The following is a 21,777-nucleotide window of genomic DNA, read 5'->3' on the forward strand; positions in this document are numbered from 1 at the left end:
TTCTGTCCCAGCATTGGATTGTTTAATGACTTTAATCAACTACATTTTTACACCAAAAGACAAAAACAGAAAATAAATAACAATAATAAATTGTCATTTTTATATTTCAAATTTTAAGCTAGAATTTATCCTTAGAAACTTGTCTGTTTTGTTATTCATATTACATTGACAAATCAATGAACATTTCAAGTATATCCTTCAGTATAATAGTGCAGGTGACCCTTGGTCCTCTCAAGTGGGGCGATGCATGTGTGGAGGGTCACTGGAGATCTACCCTGTGAAGGGTCAGATCAATATTCATGAGACAGTGAGCTGGCTGCTGGTCTCCAGAGTAGGACGATGGTCAATGCAGAGGCAGACAGTGAGTCTCTTCGGAAACGTTGGGTTCATATACTATCTGACAATAAAGCTGTGAGGTTGCTATCAGGTCAAAACTTAAGCAGCTCTGGGCTGATATAATCCTTCACCACACACGCCTGAATCCATGCTCTCTATCTGTTTTCCTAATCAGACATTCTGATCTTTCCCTTTTTGCATCGACCTTTCTGTTGTTACTGCTGATCTCAGTGCTCTGTGGTCACTGCTAATTTCTCCTCTATGTGGCCTCTGTGCCTTTCTCCTTTAGTCCTAATGTGGTTTTCAGTCTTTTATTATCTTGCCATCATTCCTACTTAGTCTTTCTTTGTATGTTTACCTTATTTCAAGTCACCAGTCAATCTTGTTTTTTCCCCCACATTGTATGTCCAAAACAGGCTTTAACCCTCTTTGGTTTATCTGCCTTTTTCTCATGCACATTTCTCATGTCATATACTTTTCTTCTTCAGTTCATCTTCTTTATTGTGAGCAAACTGAATTGAAAAGACACATCCTTTTTTCAAGAGCCAGTATGCCCAGATCTTTCATCTATGTTCAATGTGAGAAAAACACTCCTCAGGTGATTCTGGCTCATCTAGCTTTATCCTCTGACTCTTTTTCTGACTTTTTGTAGTCAGTCAGGTGGAAAGGATGAATATTCATGAGTTGCCGTGACACATTAATCAGATGAATTATGCCGCATGGTTCACGGAGCCGAACCCTCACGTCCAAACTAATAACTTCCAGTGCCACCCAGCCCAAGTGTTCTGTCACCATCATGGATGACATTTGTGTCATAACCTGACCTAGCAGTGACACTGACCAATGGGACATGGCTGAGGAAATGCATGCCTTTTAACTTCTCTTTGAGGAGAAAGTACAGACCATTAAGTCACAATTTGGACACCACTATGATATATTTCATTTGCACAATAGACAAGCAAAAATGATCATTAGCTTGTTTATTAGTACAGAGAGAATAGAAGGCATTACTGTTCATCCATGTGGATTTTAAAAGCAATAGAGAAACATTATTAATGGAAATGTTGTACTGTATGTGATTATGATTGTAGGTCACATCACAATATTGTTACTAGTAAAGTATATAACACAACAAGCTGCTTTTAGAATCTACAGTTATCATGCAATCTGTTCAGGTGTTAAGCACCTTTGGAGGAAACCCACTCAAATTTCCGAAAAAGTGAATACAGCATGGCCATGTTTCAATGACAGCTGATGACCAAAATACATTAATCAAATCAAGTTCAGCTGACAGATAGGCTAAATTATCCTCTTTGTGCTGCTCAGTCAAATGTTATTAATCTTTCACTAGAAATAAATAAAAAATGTACCCATAATCACGACAGCGATTTAATTAGAAGGTTCTTTTTGAAGCTGCAGGCAACTAAATTGAGAAGTAATGCTGAGTCAGGGAAGAAGAACAAAGCACTGTGCCTGTGATGTTAATATGAGTTGTTCTCGCCTACAAACATGTTATATACATGTCTTTTTTATGTGCTTTCAGTGCATTGTTAAGAAAAAGATAATTACTTAGGCAGACAATAACCTCAAGATTACTTAATCACTTCACCTGTTGTCTGGCGATAGAACCAAATAACTGTTGTCCTATTGAGGGTAATGGATGGGATGCGCTGGAGGGGAAATCAAACATCGAATAACACAGAGCACAGTCTTTGCTGAATTGTGTCATCTGAGGTGTAATTTTCAGTGGATCAAGGCTTGTAAATTATGCCAAACTGAAGGGTTTCACAGGTAAATCAGTGCCATGTTCTGTTCAGACAGCTCTGTTGTGTTGAAAAATGATCATTAAGTGCTGCACACAGAATCTGCATATGATGAAGAGAGTAGATGATGAGGATATATTTACTTGTTTTTCACAGAGTGGGCACAAATATGCTGCATCATTCATATCAAAAATCATATAATACATTATGAGACACTGCTGCTATATTGTATATTAAACATTCAAAGTACAGCTATCACCTGGTACTATTACAGGTACCTATGCTAATGATGATGAAGCTAAGATTTTATTGGGCTTTGTTAATAATGCTCTCAGGCACTGCTAGTAAAATAAACTTGTGATTTTGTGATGTGATTTTGAAGCTCTACTGTGTTACTTCTCTGGGAGATCAAAGTATTTCCTTTCTAAAAAAAATGTATTAAATATAAAATGGTGGGCACATCACTGTCATATATGGACAAACCATAAGAGCACAGTGTTTGAATTTGAAACAGGCTGAAAATGCATTCACTAGTGGAACAAGAGGGTCACGTACCCATGGGAGTGACCAAGGTCATTTTTTTTGGTGAAAATAATTTATTAATACATTAAAACTGTTCCATTCAGCTATCTTTGTATATTTTCATGGACATAACAACTCCACAATTTAAAATATGTTAAGAAAAAGCAATAGTCCAGCTGCTCACAGTTCATGATTGCCTGAGAAAATAAAGAACTTAAATGAAACAAAAAAAAAAAAAAATTTAAAAATATGTTAAGAAAAAGCAATAGTCCAGCTGCTCACAGTTCAATGATTGCCTGAGAAAATAAAAGAACTTTAAATGAAACTGAAAACAAAAAAAACAAATGAACAGCATTTAATGAAATAACCCAATGCCTTTAAATGACTGTAACTGTAACCGCTGTAACATTTAGATAAGGTGGTTAGTGAAGGGAGTCGTCTGTCTGGGGGTCCTTTAGATTTATGACCATGGCGATGGACGTCTCCTGTGGTCACCATTTGTGGGTTAGTACATCATTTTTTGACATGTGAATTGGGTTTCTGGATGGATACTCTTCATTTTTAATGGAATAAAGGACCATAACAGCAAATCCAGGGTTTTCATAAATGAAATGTAGTACACTACCTCGAATAAGCAATAAGCTAACTGAAAAATTTCTTTATCTTGTATGTGGTCTCTTCAGTAATCCACCTTCCTGTCCTACAATCTGCTGCGGTGGAGGCTGCATGAGTAGAGTGGGGTCTGCGTCTCAGTTGCTTGATGGGCAGTTACCCAAGACATCAGTCATATCATGACTGTCCTCCTCGACTCTGTCTGTCACAGCAGGCACAGCCACCTAATCCATCAAACATTCTGAGGTGTCACCGTCCTGCTTTTGAAGGGGAAAAAAACAAAAAAAACAACAACAAATCCTCACAGGATGCGCAATCCATCTGCGTCCACTAGACAATGTCAGATGCAGACAACCTTCTGTGTGCTAGCAGCTGCAGCACCCTGGTTTGGTGGGTGGTTTAGGGAGACGCACGCCTGCCTGTCACCCCGGCATCCTTCTGCTCACATCAAGTTCTGCTGTGCTTCTTTACACTCCAATTTCAAAGCTCTTCTGCATTTTCTAAAGATTATTTTGGTCATTTATGTGTTGAATAAGTTTAATACCCTGAGGGCTCATGAACTGTGTGCCATTCAAACCCACTCTTTTGGTTTTAAAATGCACTAGTGTCAGTCTCAAACTAAAAATGTTTGCAAATGAAGAGAAGCTATGTTGAGAGAAAAGTTTACACTCAAACTTTATTTTAACATGGATTTTACACAGGACACATGTGGCACATTGTGCATTGCACATTGTGCAGTGTTAAGTGACATCACTTGAGTCATTTCAGCTTGAGCTTGGATTTGTAAATTTATGGTGTGGGGATGTCAAGTTTGGAAAAACATGGGCATATACCAGTCAGGGAAGGTCTAATGAAAAATTCTATTGAGCTGCATTATGGGAAAAAAATAAGGGACTTAAGGTCAGGATGTCTCAGTCTTTTCAATCTACTTCAATTTTCTTCCTTTTAATCTGTCTCTAGCAAGTCCCCCATGGAGTCTATCCATATGTGATTGACAACCTTTAACCTACTGATGTCTTGTTAAATCTTCAAGATACTGCATGAGGTAAGTGTAATCCTTAGGACACTCCTGAATAAAAAGTGTTATCAGGACGTAATATCAGTTTCATTTTTCCTTGTTTTTCTGTAAGCCCATTTATTGTTTTTCAACTTGTGATCATACTCACTCATCATCATCATTTTCTGTCTCCATCCATCTCTTTGTGTTCTCTTATCACCTTTCTGGCTTGACAACTACATTCATTGAGCCACATGTTGCTGCTGGTATCAGCTTAGCATAACTGCTTGTCGTGAGTGAAATGTGAGATCTCGCTTTCACCATGAGGGGTGTAAAGGCTGGCAGGAGCCTGGGGAGCTGATGGGGCGGGCGGATGGGCGAAAGAGAGCCTCAAGATCACCCGGTTAAAATGAACGTCGTAACTCAGTCATGATCAGGCAAGTGTATAGGAGCAACTGCCCGCAGGCATGCTGCAAATCTACAAATCCAACAATCTCATTCTAATAATCACTATGCTTATCTCTTTTCAAACGTATTTGAATGAATTACAAAACCTTGTGCGCACTCTCAGTGCCATCAGCAATGTTAGGAGCAGAAACCAAATCAGACTAGTGGGAACAAAGTAGATTTGCACCTTCCTTAAAATCTACTTCCCCTTTGGAGATAAGAAAGAAATGTAGATAAATCATTTCCAGTTAGATACATGCCTGAGTTCAATGTACATGGTAAATCTTATTGTTGGTAAAAGCATAAGAATTTACAAGGCTCTATGAGAAAACAGGATTTAAGAAGATGGTGGACCAGATTGGTGCTGTGAGATTTCATGTTATTTTCTTTTGTACATGAGAAGAGCCCTGGAGACCAATATCTGTGGTGACAAAAAATAGGTCGGCATGAGTTGTAATTGAACTTCCTTGTTAGCCCTTTCAACATGTCTGTGTTATTCTGGTGATTGTCAGCTTCATGGGCAGTTTATCTTGTATCATGAAATGAAAGGCTGAAATAGAGAGAGAGGGAAAAAATGGACAAACAAAAATTGCTGGGAGAGAGAAAAATGGGGATGAAATGATTACATATTTGACAGTGACAGACAGAAAGAGAATGGGGATATATTTCATAGTTCACAGATAAAAACTGGTGTATTCTTCCCCTTCAAATGTGTACCAGGGAGAGATAACTCCACAGTAATCCACATCACATCAACCATTAAGAGAGTGCCATAGACATTAACATGCCATCAGTTCATACTTTCCCAGAGTCTGACGCAATTAAAGCTAATGTCTTAGTGGAGCTCTGTGGTAATTGAATGAGAGGCATGCATGAGTTTGTATGTGAATACTGCTTCAAATTAAGCATTGCATTCTCTATCTTATCATCTTGTTTGACACACAAAAAAGGACTTTTTGGAGACATATCAGTAAAATATTATGACTTGTGTTGCCATAGGTAGAAAAAGTTTGAAAGAACTCAAGGTCTCATTAGCTGCAGAAAATCAATACTTCAGGTGTGTGTATACTGAAACGCATTGTGAAGATGATTTAAAAAACACATGATCGTTATTTTATGAAAACTCATTATAGTCTAAAATTAGGTGATTATGCTGCCAGATAGCAGACAGTTTTCAACATACTGAGCCTCATTAACTTCTGTAAATCAATATGTAAGCCACTGAAATATACTGAAATGCTGCATGGTGAATTCCTAACTAAAACGTAAATGACAACTATTTAGTATTTGTTGGTTAAAGTCTAATGTGTGCTTTGGCCAGTACGTGTCGTCAACCTCAGAATCAAGAGTAATTTTGACTGTAGAAAATTCTGCACTTCCCCCAGTAACACAGTATCTTAATAATTCTATGGGTGTTGCCTAAACAAAATAGCTATCTAGGGAACATTCATTGATCTTGCTCTATGGATCATGGATCAATATGCATCATGTTTTGGATGGTGAGCACAGGTTCAGATGTTCATATAAGTGAGGAGTTGATATTTCATTAAAGTACATGGACATTGATGTACTGTATGTGTGTGTGGTAGTTAGATTGCTTCTATTAGGCACAGCAATGTTAATATTCGAGGTGAATCAACTGGGAGCAACCTTTTATTCTTTCATCCACTGCTTTTAGTAGTGGGCCAATCCTATGACTCCCCCTTATCTCCAAATCACTTTGAATCAATGGAAATGCAGTGCTGATGCACTATAGCTAAAGACAGGGTCCACTGTTCTCTATTCAAAAAGTGCACCTGAATTTTGTGCTGTTACAGCCACTTTAGAAGACCATTTAGGTCAATGTCAGACATACAGAGTACTGGTACAGAGGAGGAAAAGACAAACTGACATCAAGAGTTAAAGGCAGGGCAATTATACAATATCAAATAAAGGTCCATTCCCTTAGGCAGCCAACATAAAATAAAAACAAATTATGTGCTACTAATCTAATTGAATATGAAAGTGTACAGAGTGACAGTCATAGGTTTTCATGTGTCTGTGCGTGTCTTGGCAGCATATGAGACTCTGTGTTGACAGAGGCAAACTAACAATGAGGTCTAAATTCACTCAGGTGCAAGGCGCATAAGTGTGTTTGTTTTTGGCCTCACCTCATTGGCATAGACCCAGTGACTGTCCTTGGATGCCAGGTTGGTTTCCACAGCCTGAAATGATAAATAAGAAGAGGAAGAAAGAGAAGACAAATTAGATCATTTCACCTTGTGAGTACTTCATTGAGCTCTTACAATAGTGCGTGTCAGTACTTAGGTACCTCTGGAGCTTGACTTGTAAATCAAGACATCCTAAAGCATGGAGAGGGTGAAGACAGAACAAAATTAAATAAAAATAATGCCTGGAGTATACTGCATTAACCAGCCATTATAAAAATAATGCTATGTTGAGCAAAAAAAATCTTTAATGGGTTGATCAAATGACATATAAGGTCTGAAGTGAGGTGTTAAGACTTTAAAACTGGCCAACAGTTTCTGCTATCATTGCTGTCAAAATTAGTTACCTTTTCTAAATTAAATAGGGTCACTAAATTTGTCTACTCTCTGTGACTTCATTTTTATATTATGTTATTAATAATATTTTAGTGGTCAAATATTAATGGCTCTCTTGTGAACATGTTGATTTTAGTCAGAAATTGAATGGAATCATCTGCATACAAGGGCACAACTCTTAGAGTAATGAAGTGAAGCTGCTTGAAGTAAGCATAAACTACAGAGAGAGCATTTTCCCAAAGAACATCACGTTTCTCTATTTCAATTCGAAAAATCAGGTTTCTCATGATGCTTAAGAATTCAACTACTGAAGTGTATGTGAATAATACTAAATGACCTAAAACCTCTCAGCACATGTGAAAATAACCCCAGTTGGAATTACCGTAAACCGTCCATCTCATTATTGAGTTCCTCCACCTGTCACACCACTGCACACATTTGACATCATGCTTAACATCTCTGCTGCAAATTGCTATCATTAGTATCTAAATGAATCCCTTGCACACTGATATACAACATATAACCAATGGAACCCTGCTGAGCTTTTTACTCAACAACACCATGCTCACCAATAATTGCCCGTGCACAGCACCAGAAACTAATCGATACTCTAACCTTGGAAGAGTCATGATTTGATTTTAATGCGCCTCTCATTTCCAGATTGTTCTCATCTAGTTGCATAAGAACCAATGCTAGAGCAATATTTACCACCATGGTTGCAATGCCACATACAGAAAATTAAAGAGCAAGGCCATATGCCTGCAAAATTCATCCTGAAATTAGGATTGATAGGCCAACATTATCAACGAATGCTATGAAAGACCAGACAGATGCTACGCTTAATGAGTATAGATTTATGTAGAACAAGAGCATGTCATGTTATGAGGACTGCCTTCACCAAAGAAAGTTGATCAGTGCTTCTGATCTGTTTAAAAGACAAAATGGTAAATTTCAGTCTTGCTTAAGGAGCATGTTGGTTACTGGGGAAACCGTTCAGCTGTCTTACGTCATATTTAGAAGGTTGGGTCAGTATGCAAAAAAACTATCACATTTAAAATTTATTGATAAAGAAACAACTCACATTTAGTATACAGTAAAGTACTTTTCCACTCTAATAATCAGAATGTACATGGTCCATATGATCCACTGAGCACACCAACCTACTAAAATGAAAAATGTAGTTTATGCTGTGATTCCATCAGGGATTGGGCCATTAACTGTATGCACTGACACTTAACATTGATATTTATGTAATATAGGCATCATACTGTAAATGACTTTCAAATATGTTTAAGGTAGGGAAGAAAGAAAATATTACACTACCGTGTTGCACAACCTTCAGGCACAACATAACACTTGAGGGCCCATGCATGTGGGTGTGTTTGTGTGTGTCTATTGTGCGTGCATGTGCATTTGTTTGCAGGTGTGGAAGAAAGCAAGATTTAGAGAAAAATGAAGACTAACGCTAAAGGTAGAGCCATAGGGACCACTTTAGGCAAAAGGAGAGCAAAAGAAAGGCAGAAGCAGACAGATCAAAGTCAACTGTAGTCTCCTCAGCTTGTGTACATGTAAGGGTTTAAAAAAAAAAACTCTGAACAGCATCATGTTAGTGAAATGAAAATGTTCTTAATAAATGCAATTAGATGGAAACATTATTTGCTCAATGTTTCACCACTTCAGTTGTAGTTTTCATTTTTTAATGCTCTGTGTAAAAAATGTAATTCTTTTACAGATGGTGCAAGGACGGTTTGCTTTGACAAGAGAAATAACTTGAAACATTCTTTCATCAGTTAAACAGGGCATGTGAAGCTATGAACTCACAGGCACAACAATTCACTGTAAACCTTGAAGTTTATATAATCTCCATGATGGAAAAATATCAGAAGAATATGTCCTCATGTGAGTAATCCATTAATTCAACTTATGATAATGTCTCTCTGGTCTGAAACGAAATCAATGAGAAGTATTGTCTGCCTTGAAGAGCAACCTTGACATTCAAGAGAGACGACAGCTCCTTGAACTGCATTCATTGTTCCAGACAAAATCTGTCAGATGCCATAATAATAAAAACAAAGTCAAGGACTGCAGTGTGGGTTAGTTAATGTGTACCAGCTGGGATGCAGTGTTTCGTTGAAGCCTTGGGCACAACAGAACCCACCACTTGAGAGGTTCAGCACCAGTTCACAGCACAACCAAACACTGACAACTTTAGACACTCTAGAGATAAAGCCTTGTTAAGCTAAATGCTGTTTGTGAGCTGCTGTTTAACCTTGCTGCTGTATGAATGTGACAAACACGTAATTGCTGATATACTGAAGTATTTGAGAGCTGCTATGATGGACTGAAAGCTCTGATGTATTTATAGGTGATCACCGTGAGGTAACTCGTTGTTAGTCATCTTGGCCATTTTCTCCAACATCAATTTAAGAAGGTAGAGGTGAGGATGATTACTGTTTTGAACTTCATGAGAATGTGACATATATACTGTACATAATGGAACACTAAACTTACACTTAACAATTATAGCTTGTTTTGTTTCATCTCTATAAGTGGCCCACACTTCATATATTTCTAGTTTCAAAATATGAAACAAGATTTTAATTGCAAAGAGCCTGGATACCTACTGCGCTTACAGTGCTTAAGGAAGTTGCTCTTTAGGATTCAAAACTTGCAGCTCTTAAACACAAAAGCCCTGTGTGGCTCAGTAACAATTCCTACATTATTTTACCTAATCAGCCCTTCCCTAATCGCACATAGTCCTATTTCAGTTGAACTAAGCAAGGGTTTTCCCCTTTGCTTCAAATTTATCACACCAAAGCCTAAAAATCCATCTGAGACCTTAAATGTTATCAACATCCAGGCAGAGTAATTTCGCCTTTGTGTGTTTTCTTTCTTTCCATTCATTACAGGAGATGATGTAACAGCAAAACTCTGGAGAGAAATGTGGTTTTGGAGAAGGAGGCATAGACAAAGAGTCTGGAGTGACATCTGAGGAATATTCTATGCTGTTGATACAGCCGCAGCCTGGCGACAGTAAGATCGCTAATCAGAGAGGCAAAGTACCTCAGGCATGTTCTTATACAGTAGCGATGCCACAAAGGCAGCCAGAGAATGCCAACTCCAATTTAAAACTGTGACAGCCGAGAAGGGATTGAGAGGAATTGTGGTTAGACGGATGTGAAAATAGGTGGGGGGAGGTTTGGGCAGGCCTCAGACGACTGGGGATGAATCTCCTGAATGTGAAAAGATAAAAGAGCTCAGTGTAAACTCATTCAGTACAATTATTTGTTACAGTACAAAATGGTGTTTTTAACATTTGAATGCAAAGCCAGTTTGGATTATACACTCAGTTGCCAGTTTATTAGGTACACCTAGATAAAACTGATGCAATGCGTTACAACATTCCTGCAATATGTCCTTAGATATAATGTTTAGTTTCTGGTGAAACTGTTTTAAGAGGTGTTGATTTAACTTTATGATCATTTTGGTGGCTGCAGTCTATGGTGTTGTTTAACTGTTTTGTGTTAAACTGAAATTTTTTTCTAGTATTTTGTCCACCCAATTTATTTCAATAAAGGTAATGAGGACAGGCTAAAAGGCATGGACACCTCTCTGCATCTACATAGCTATCCAAACCAGTTATTAAGACTTAATGTACAACAAACATAAATCTGGCATAAAATGATATAATTACAACCCACACACAATTGTAATACATTATCTGCTTTACTAGTCTACAAGATGTTCACCTTTAAACACAAGATGACAGCATGGAAACAACATGCATAAACATAGCTTTCCGTATTTAAGCATCTTCCACCCACTGTATCTTGAATATGCAGCAATTTTGCAGATTTACGAGACAGTTGAGAAATGGTTTGCCGCTCTCATTAAAGCAAAAATAATGAAAACATTGCTGATCATTAAAATAATTGTATTTGCTGTGATTAGAAACTAATCAGGAGCTTTAACTACATCAAAAGTGCCATCTATTTCATTAACCTGCAGCTCGTTTTTATTATAAAGCCATTGTAAAATTGCTTAAAGAGCTCTTGCTTAATCAGTGAGTGAATAAAACAGCAGTAAGAATACAAGTTAAGCCAAGCTGCTTGAATTGCTAATTACAATTATTGTTTATGATGATTACTGTAGCTGTTTGCTTCTATCGTTACATCACAACTATTGTATGAGTTCCAACTCTGATGTTTTTACTTAAACTGAACTAAAACTTGTCTCTGCAAATTTAGGATGAATCTAGCACCCCCCGCAAAAAAGATAAAATGCCTTGTTTATGGTGGACATTGTGTAATGATCACAGTTTTCTCATTTGCTCACATTACAGTGTACGGATCCTGCAAGTGAAGCAAATCCCCACCCTGCAGTTTAAAGTTTAGATAATGATCTAAATTCAATGTGTTTTCCAAACAAGGATCTATAGTATCACCATGTGGAAAGAGTCAACACCTCCCCTCCCAGCTGAAAAAAAATACAAATTTATTTGCCTACTCAGTCTGTTTGCTGCTGAAAGATAGCTGGTCACAATTTGGTTGTACAAGACAGTGCTTCTGATGGTTACAGTTTTTGATTGCCTTAAGATCATGAATGATATGCAAGATTTGGTCATTAAAAATGTATCACAAGTTTTATTCTATCAATCTTAGTCACTCAGTGTATCTATATGAATCTCTACCTATCTACCTACACATCTATCTGAATCTATATCTGCTACAGGTGAAAAGATTAATGGATCTTTAAACATTGACATACCTGCTAAAGGACACAACATTGTCACACAAAAAAGAAATGTCAGGCTACAATGTAAAATACTACCTGAAATCTTTACATTGAATTTTGCATTTGTATAATAAAATATGCTGGTGGCTCTTCAAACATCTAAACTTGGCTGGCTCCTCCTGGTACCTGAGGTCATATGCATGCTAATTTACAAAGTCATGTGCCCAAGTAGCATTGTTGAAAATACTAAATTCAGTGGGATGACACTGACCCTGGAACTCAAAACAATCATCAGAATTTCAGAGCTGAAACTGAACTGGCTTAAAAGTTAACTTGCATAACTGCCAGTGCTTACTATTGTTTGTCTAGAGGGGAATCACTTTCTGGGGAACTTCTGATTCAGTATCTAAATAACAATCAAGGAAATAACTGATTTATTGGAGTCAGGCATCAGATTGGTACACCACAGTGTATCGCATAGTTAGGTAGCTCATCTCCCTCCTTTTAGGGTTAGCAATTTTAGGGTTAGGACATCTATCCATCCATCCATCCATCAATCACATATAGTATAGTATGTTCATGCACTGATTGTAGTCAGTATTGTCTCTAAAATGCTCTCACAATGCAGTGGTGGCTTTGTTTACCCCCATCCCTCTCTCACACACACTATGCTCCCTTGCTTACTCTTGCCCAGTGTGCATGTTCAGTGACAAGAGATGTGTTCCTATTTGAGCCACCATAGTTTTGAGGTCAGGTCTGGGTGCATGGCAACCAAAGGCTTCTGTTAGCTTGAAGTGGGTGCCTTTCATGGAGTCTCAGTATTTGGTTATAATTTGAAGAGGGTGGAACAATGAAAAGGTTTTGGTCACTGTCACACCTTCTGTGTTCTTTCGGTGTAAGGATCTCACAAAGAAGCCAGGAAGGAGTAATGAGGTCTGTCATAAAAGATTCACAATAGTCCCTCTGAACCCAGCCTTGCCACTGTTGCTGTGGAAACACACTTTGAGACCACTTAATCTGCTCCATCGGCACAGTATGGAATACAAAGGTGCTGACTGCCCTCAGTATACCCTTAGACTGGTGCCGACATACAAGTAGGCCTATCTTTTAGGCAGATGCATAATATTGAAATTTAGTCCGTATATATATATATATATATATATATATATATATATATATATATATAAAGTCTGGATTCATCGCCAACATCTCACTATGGACTAATACTTGATGCTCAAAAGATAGAGTAACTGATGAAACCAGGAGAAATGTCAGTCGGGATACTGATCTGTAGTCCTTAGTGATAATCCAACACCTGAACAAATCTCTTCTGACCTGTCACTGTCAGTATTCAAGACCAGGTGGCCCTCCCAAGAAGAAGGCACACGTGTGATGCATTAAAAACAAATCATGACTCCCATCTGCCATGGCACTAAGGCTGCTAGCTTCTCTCTGCGTGCACTGTGCTTCCCACAGGCTTATGCTATAGCTATGAGTGGAATAACTAATGTTCCCACTAGGAGACTCAACAGTTGGCACATTAACCTCATTAAATGACCTAAAATTAGCTGAACCTTAGCACTGTACCCATGGCAGCAATACAGTGTTCCTATGTACTGTTTATTATATGTAAATGCACATTTAAGCAGCTATGTTCTGTAGTGATTAGAAATGGTTTTGTAATTGTACAATTTATTGAAAAATACCAAAAAAATAGCTTGAATCACAACTTTTGGGACAACATGTAAAATCCTTGAGTTTGGACAGAGATAGGCTGCAAACAAACATTTGGGCATAAATGATGAAAACACCAGTAATGAGCTATAGTCTTGGATTTATTAAGGTTTACCTAATTATCAAAACTATATTTGTGTTACCAAATTGCTTAAGCTAGAGGAGGGGCATCAATATCACTTTTTTTTCTGAAAGCAACTAGATGTCTTAGTAGCACATGCTACTATCATTTCTGTATTGTTGGAATTTCAAAGTATGAAGTGGCCACTCTTTAACTGTCCCTCTGCCATACTCCTGCTGCTGTATGTATTGTCAGCTGTGATGTTGTGAGGGGGATTTCTGACAGTCACTAACAGGATTAAAACTAGGTGTGACATTTTATGAATACCACAGCAGGCTGAAGAACCTCCCGAGCGCAGGCATTCAGTAAAGTTGTAAGAAACTTCAGGATGAGGGCTTTCAGGCGGTTGTTACTTTGTACAGCAGAATGGATATGGCCCTAGCATGTATTCAACCCACCACACTATAAACATTTTGAGACAGTCTTGTGATGAGAGGGGGCAGAATGAACAAATGAATTTGAACTGGATACTGGTTTCTCTGATGCCTTTAATAATTTCCTCTCTAAACCAATTCCATGAAAAATTCATATTATTCAAAGCTTTACCTTCTTTGCCTACATATCATAAGCCTACATGTGATTGTTATTATTACTCAAATTGTTTTTGCCTCTTTTGTATACTGCAGCCAACAACTGTCAAAATACAAGTCTTTAAGACTACAAGACATCAAATTGACAAAAACTTGTCATGCTCTTGTCACAGAAAACACAAAATGGATCTGCCTGACTTAAACACTATGATTAATGAAAAATCTCCTGTAAAGACAAATTGACTGAATGATAAGGATTTAGCCCATAGTTTATGTTCAAAATCAGACATTTTTGCCAGGTTGTCGCATTTACGAATAGCTACATTGCCAAGACAAAAATCATATATTCTAAAAAGAGTAAGTGTGTGACATTGTGAGCAAGCCTTACTTTGAACAAAATTTCAAACTTAGTTAGCATTTTAGCAAGACACCAAAACACACTTCTTAAACAATATATCTTAGCAGAAGATGGATTACTTTTTCTGCAGGGTGCCCTTGGGGAAGCACTGAACATAAACTAAACCCCTGCACCTGGGGGAAATTTATGTTGTGGATCTTTGATGATATTTGCAATTGAATTTTTACTGCACAGCTGATGGATGTAATAACCCAGGATAATTACCAGAGAAGAAACTGATTACCTCACCAAAACTTATTTTATTCATCTGTGACTACAGTTACAACACAAGGACAAGTAGATATATCGTCAATGTGCTGTGAAAAGTAACACACTGTAAGACACAACCCCATTTAGAATTTACATAAAACAAGGTGGATATTTTAACTCAGCGTGAAAAGAGAGGACAACACAACACGGAACATTTATTTTCCAGAAAACAAACCTGTAAGTATACGCTGCATGAGGACTGCATTTTTGGCAACATGCAGATATGAAACCTCCCTGACATATTTTTGTTAAAATTTTCATTGACTTTCCACATGACTGGAGCAGATCTTTGTTGCTCTTTGGCATTATTAGTCAAGAATGATCAAGACTGAAGAGATAGACACCACAAATCTAGGGAATGAACTGGCAGATAACCCAGAACAAGGATGCCCGGGCAAGACCTGTAAGTTCCAACACTCAAAATGAGGTTGACAAGCAAAATCCTATAAAATTGAAAATCTCTAATTCATGGGACTGGATCCAAGCAAAGACAATAGCTAAGCGAGAGAATAAATGCAACTGAATAATGCATGCCACCATTACCTAACATCAGTGGAGTGATTTCAGGTGAGGGAAATACAATGATTGTTTTCCATAAAAGCACTTCGTACCATTCAAAGGCCATTAGCTTCGAATAATGAATCACATAACTTTCCTTTCACACTGAACTTCACACCCGAAAAGCACATCTTAAGAGAGAGGTAAGTGATTTTTATTTGGAAACATATGAATAATTAAACTGTCCCTTTAGCCAGTGTTGCATTCAGGGGAGGATAGGAAGCTCTGTACAAAAAAGCAGCTCAAACAGAAATCTCTCCTCTTTTATTCAAACTTCTTAAAACAGTTCTGTGTAGTGGGTCTGCAGTAAATAGAAGCGAATGACACTTTGTTCCACATAAAAGCTGATTAGTTGGAAGCTTGCTCCATTTTGTATAGCCAAAAATAAACCGCTTTGATTACATGCTAAATCGTTGCACAAGGTTCCTTGTGAAGCATTACACTAGTTACAGAGCCCTCTCTCTCAAGACCACTATAATCACTACAACACTGTTCTTACAATACACCCACTCACAAGACCTTATATGACATTCATCTCAACATCCCTGCATGTATATGTCCCTACTCAACATCCTCTCATGTGGTGTGGACTTGTTCCTCAAATTGCCTCTGAGGAAGCACTGCATACCAGGTAAGAACACCCAGACACATTCACAGACAAAGAAAGACACACACTGCTGTAATCTCTGCTCGAGGGTACGTGATCATGCTCTCACACTGTTGAAACCGCCTCAAAGTCACTACCCACAGAAGGCTATCAGGAGAGGAGAATGAAAACAAAGGTGAAGTAAGAAACCTGGGAGGAAAAAAATCACAGGATACGATCAGAAGAATTGTGTCAGGCAAGATTCTATGGCATCCACATCTTCATCCACACCTCTTATTGTTGTTTAAGTACTTATATACTAATATTACTAAAACTTTTATTCAAACTTTTTTTTTTTTTAAATGCTGGGTGATCTGTCCACCTAATTACAGCAACATGCCTTAGGGATAGCACTGCAATTTCTTCAAAGGACAAAGTTGAAATGGTTCTAAAAACAGCGTTTTAAATGTGCAGTTGATATGCACGTTTTGGACACATAGATAAAAATAAATGGATTGTTTAGTAATATTTCTGGAATAATCAACTCCTCCCCAGTAACAGTTACTGTTAAAGTTACTATGCGTTATTACTGTTATATTACCTTCTCAGTGTACTGCTAATGCAATTGCTGATCTGACAATTCAGCCTTCATCAGAAATTGTCCTGAAGCATAGCTATAATTGTATTATTTACAGTCAGTGAACTTTTTATTAGGAATTCCTGAATTCCATGCAATTCAGTTCCAATCAGCCAGTCATGTGGTGGCAGATAGAAACATCTTGCTGATGAGAGAGGGGAGAGGAGAATGGGCAGACTGGCTGGAGTCGACAGAAAGGCTGCGGTAACTCAGATAACCACTTTACTACTCAAAATGCACAACACGTCAAACCCTGACGTGGATGGGCTACAACAGCAGAAGACCCCGCTGGGTTCCACTCCTGTCAGCCTGAGGCTCTGAGGCTGCAGTGGGCACAGGCACACCAAAACTGGAGAGCTGAAGACTGGAAAGAAAAAAAAAAAAAACTCAAAAAACACATAGCCTGGTCTGATGAATCTTGTTTTCTGCTGAGGCATGCAGATGGTAGGGTCAGAATCTGGCATCAACAACATGAATCCATGGACCCAACCTGCCCTGTCCAAGCTGGTGGTGGTGGTGATGGTGATGTAATGGTGTGGGGAATGTTTTCTTGGCACATTTTGGGCTGCTAAATACCAGTCAATCATTGTTTGAATGCCAAAGCCTATCTGAGTATTGTTGCTGACCATGTACATCACTTTATGGTCACAATTTACTATCTTCTAATGGCTAATTCCAGCATGATAATGCTCCATGTCATAAAGCAAAAGTTGTCTCAAACTGGTTTCATGAACATAACAATGGCTTCAGTGTACTTCAGTGGCCTCCACAGATCTGAATCAAAAGAAGACCTTTGGGATGTGGTAAAGCAGGAGATTGGCAGCATGAATTTCTTAGGTACAGTTAAGCAAGGCAGTTCTAGTAGTGCTCAGTGGCTGGTGGTATGAGATTGTAGGTGTACTGGACGGCTACCTGTTGTACTACAGTTGTGTGAGTAAGAGGCAAGGAGCTCCTGAAAAAGATCATTCAAGCTCAAACCTCATCTAAGTAAAGGTGGAAAAAAAAGCCAGATGTCCATTGAATAAAAGGTGCATTGAAACACTTTGATTTGTGACAGTCATTCTTCCAATATAAAAGCTCCCACTGCCTCTATTCTTCAGCAGAGTAAACAGGGATATTTTGAAGTGAAAAGCCTGAGAACACAGGCTGAGAGTAAAAAGAAAAGATAACAATATAAGATCAGAGCCCATAACAAATGACAAATAGGTACATCAGGTATTTGTTGTTAATGTTCTGTTTTCTCCTAAAAACCATCATAGATAGAGCTCTTTTATTAATTACTGCAGTGAGCCTGATGGGTCTGTATTGATGCTGCTTCCCTCTTATTTTGAGAAATCGAGGACTTCTTCATGCTACTGGGTATTACAGGTCAGAGTTAATAGACTTGCTCTATGCACCAAACTCCGCCTGATTAGGCACAAGTAAGCAAGATAAGTGGGTAGACAAATAAGAAATAGGGAAAGAGGGAGCATGAAAGGTAACTGTGGGAGGTTAGCTGGGCCAAAGATGAACATGAATCTCATCCTAATTATTTCTGCACAGGATGAGACATGTCTTCTCAGAACACCATGGGAAAGAAGAGGTGTTATGAAGAGTGGGAGTGTGAAAGTTTAAGTTTTGACAGAATGCTAATTCCAAACAGCACTGACAGCCAGGGAGGCTGCAGAGAAAAGGAGAGGAGGAGGTGGTGGCACTTTTCCAACTACATCTCCTAAGAATGTTGAGAGACATTGTTATGAGATATATTATTTGTCTTCTGAAATGTTTTTATTTGGTACCGTTTGCTTAATCGGCATTGTGTGTACAACAATGGGCTGAGGAGAGCATGTATACTGGTATGTATACTTGATCAGGGGCACAAGTAGTTTTATAGAGGCTTTATAGTCATTTAATTCTCAGTAAACACCACTCTGGAACAATTAGAGTCTGGATAGGCTGCAGTTGAACACACAATAAATTAGGCAAATGTGCTGTAAATAAAGCATTTATGCATGCTTTTTTGTGTTACCCCAAGACCACTGCGGTTGCATCAAAGATACAAAGAGAGTTTTTCTCTGAGCAGAGGTTTACGTTGCTTGGAAGGAATCTAATTTGCCAGCGTGCTCTGCTAGTGGCCTCAAGTAATAGTTACGCTGCTTTATAGCTGGCACAAGCTTTTCAATACACCTGAGAAGCACTTTAATTTAATCTGTCTCATCAAGATCAATAAATGTGTCTGAACTATGACTCTTTGGGACATATTGCCCATTAATAGGCCACAATGATTTTAGAGTGACCATTTTCTACAACCTCCTATACACAGTTTGGTGCTCTGGTATAGTGGAAATCAACTCTAATCAAGCCAGAGAGCCACAGCACTGCCAAAATGTGTGAAAGCGAAGCTCTTGCGTACATTAACAGAAGCCTAAAAGGCCATGATATGAAAATATATTTTTCACTAATGCAACCCTTTCCATACAGTGTGGAGCGAAATGCACATGCAGTGCTGTGAGGAAAGAAAAAAATATGGGAGGGTGGGTGGAGAGGGGTTCCCAAAGCTGAGGAGAAGGCGGAGTTGTGGGAGAGGATAGAGGGTGCATGATCAAAGCCTATATTTTGAAATCACTTACTTCTCCATTAGTTTGATTAATGGGGCCAGCCTCACAATCAGACAGAGGCAAGGGGCTTGAAAAATGATGCAATTACTGCTTTTTGAATAGAGGGCTGAAAAGGCCTGTTTGAAAGAAGGATCTGGAGGAGATTCTACAGGGCATCGTGGACAGCAGGCAACCTCCTCTTCATCCATCTATCCCCCCGCCACACACTCTGAAGCCTCATAGCACTACTATAACCCTTCCCCTCTGAGATGTCTCTCATCAGGCTTAGAGGCATGCTTCACTGGCCCTCTCTAAGCTGGGGGAGCATATTATAAATTGTGATTAATATGTATCTGCTCTATCTTTCAGTGTTAGTGCCGCATTGTGTTTTAATGCTCCACTCCATTCCCTCGATGTATTATTTCTTCATTTAATTTTGTTTTTGTTGGCAACGTGTATTTTAGCATTTATCCTAAAACAGTTCAAAAATGGTGCTCATCAAGCAATATGAAAAAAAAATCTCTAAACCTCTTGAGTGATCAGCTTTAATAGAAAAGTCTCAAGTGCCAGTTAAGATGCTTAATGAAACACCATGACAGTTATCTCTTCAGCTTTGAAATCATGTCCACTTTATTTGGGTAGAAATAATTACAAATAATGCACGCAGCAAAGGAAACTATGATATTCTCTTTTCATATGGTATCTACAGTGGGCTGGACCTGTGTTACATAAGATCAACAGAAGACAGGCTAAACTGTCTTAATAAACTGTGGGTGTTAAAGCCAGTGTAGGTTGTAAATTTAACAGAAAGGTACAAACCTGGTCAGTACAATGATTACTTGGACAGACTTTTCATCTGGACATGAACCTAGATGAACTTTACAATGGATATCACTGGGACAATAACAACCTCACTGTCCAGTTCTAGTTACTTTATGAGACACGGTGCGTGGGAGGCAGTCAACAGGACGCTAAGCAACAAATTGCCCAGTTAGATTCAAGTGTGCTAATGAGCTCCACCATTGAACTGCCAAGAGAATGTGAGGAGGAGATAAAGAATAAAATGAATAGAAGGAAAGAAAGAAAGACACACAAAGAAAGAAGACCACGTACGGAAGAATTCATACTTGTCAGCTGAATGCAGCAGGTACATGACAACTCTTCCAGAGAGCGTAAAGGGCAAAAAAAAACTACTTTTATTCTGCAGTTTTCTAAATGCCAGCCAGTACATGTAGTTTTGGATAATAACTACTTTTTGCCACCTCTCTGTTGTAACTATGATTGCATTTTGTGCTCTGTGGGGGTGTCCTGATTATGACTGTAATGAGACTGCAAATGTCTATTCTCCAGCAAGTCTCAGAGACCTCTGAACTCTTTGGTTTCTTTATCTGCTTGGGGGAAAAAAATCACAGCCTCAGTCACAATACCCATGGCCAAATATAGCACCAGAGAGACCTGTCCTGGTTATGCCAGTGTGTGAGCTTATGTACAAAAATGTTTATTAGGAGTTGAGGAACATGGAGATAGGAAAAAAGTGAGAACGCTTGAGGAAAACCTGTAGGGATCACCCTTGGGAGAAAACTCAACAAGAGTTTTTAGGGGCAGGTAGATAGAACCAAAAGCAAAACAAAGTTGATTCACAGTTTTATGTAATACATTTCTAACAAGGTCCAAATTTTAATTTGACAATTTTCTAAATATTTCTGCTCTAAACTATGTTTAAATTAAATACGAGATCACGGGTAAGTGTTGGCACAGTGAATCAAACAACATCCTTGGCAGAGTGTGAAATTGGAGCTCAAAATATGTCCCTCTGTGCTCATTTACACATTAGCATTTACAGTGATTCTCTCAAGAGTGCTCTTCGCGTTTGGATTTTTACACACCAAAATCAGTTAAGGATTTCATTCAACGCTCCCTATGCAAAGTAAATCCGCTAATGCAATTGTAGAAGCACTCACAGCCCCATGAAACTCCCACAGGCTTGTGGGATAAACTCTTCTCAGAACAGCAGGTTTCAGCTCTGAGGTGTTGATAACCTGTTTCACAAAGAATAGCTTCAATGAATAATAGGGACAGAATCCATAATATGCATAATTATGGATATGTGTGAATCTTTATTCTTTTGTGAGTTGTTGGAATTTAATTGTCAATTAGATGACCTGTTACTATACACTGCTCACTGTGAATTCTGTCTCTAGATGGACTAAATAAGAATCGCTTCGTGTTTATTTGTGAACTTCTCCATAACCAAAAAACCAGAGGCAAACAAACAAATGAGAAACAGCTGCAATGTAAAGCTGTTCTGGTAATTTCCCAGTGACATCAAACTGACTGATACATGAGAAACATACTGAAAAATACATATGTAAAATAATTTTTGGAAAATCTCACTTTTATGAACTGTATATTCT

At 38.4% G+C, this 21,777-nt stretch overlaps 1 protein-coding gene across 1 annotated transcript in view; it reads right to left on the minus strand.

Annotated features, from left to right (window-relative positions):
- Positions 1-21,777, minus strand: part of grid1a (glutamate receptor, ionotropic, delta 1a) — a 205,176-nt gene that overhangs the window by 32,640 nt on the left and 150,759 nt on the right. The window contains 1 exon segment of the mRNA XM_018696973.2: positions 6,828-6,881. Coding sequence (XP_018552489.1) covers positions 6,828-6,881 — 54 coding nt within the window.

This window comes from Lates calcarifer, linkage group LG16_LG22 (assembly GCF_001640805.2).
Source record: "Lates calcarifer isolate ASB-BC8 linkage group LG16_LG22, TLL_Latcal_v3, whole genome shotgun sequence".
Classification (NCBI taxonomy): domain Eukaryota; kingdom Metazoa; phylum Chordata; class Actinopteri; family Centropomidae; genus Lates; species Lates calcarifer.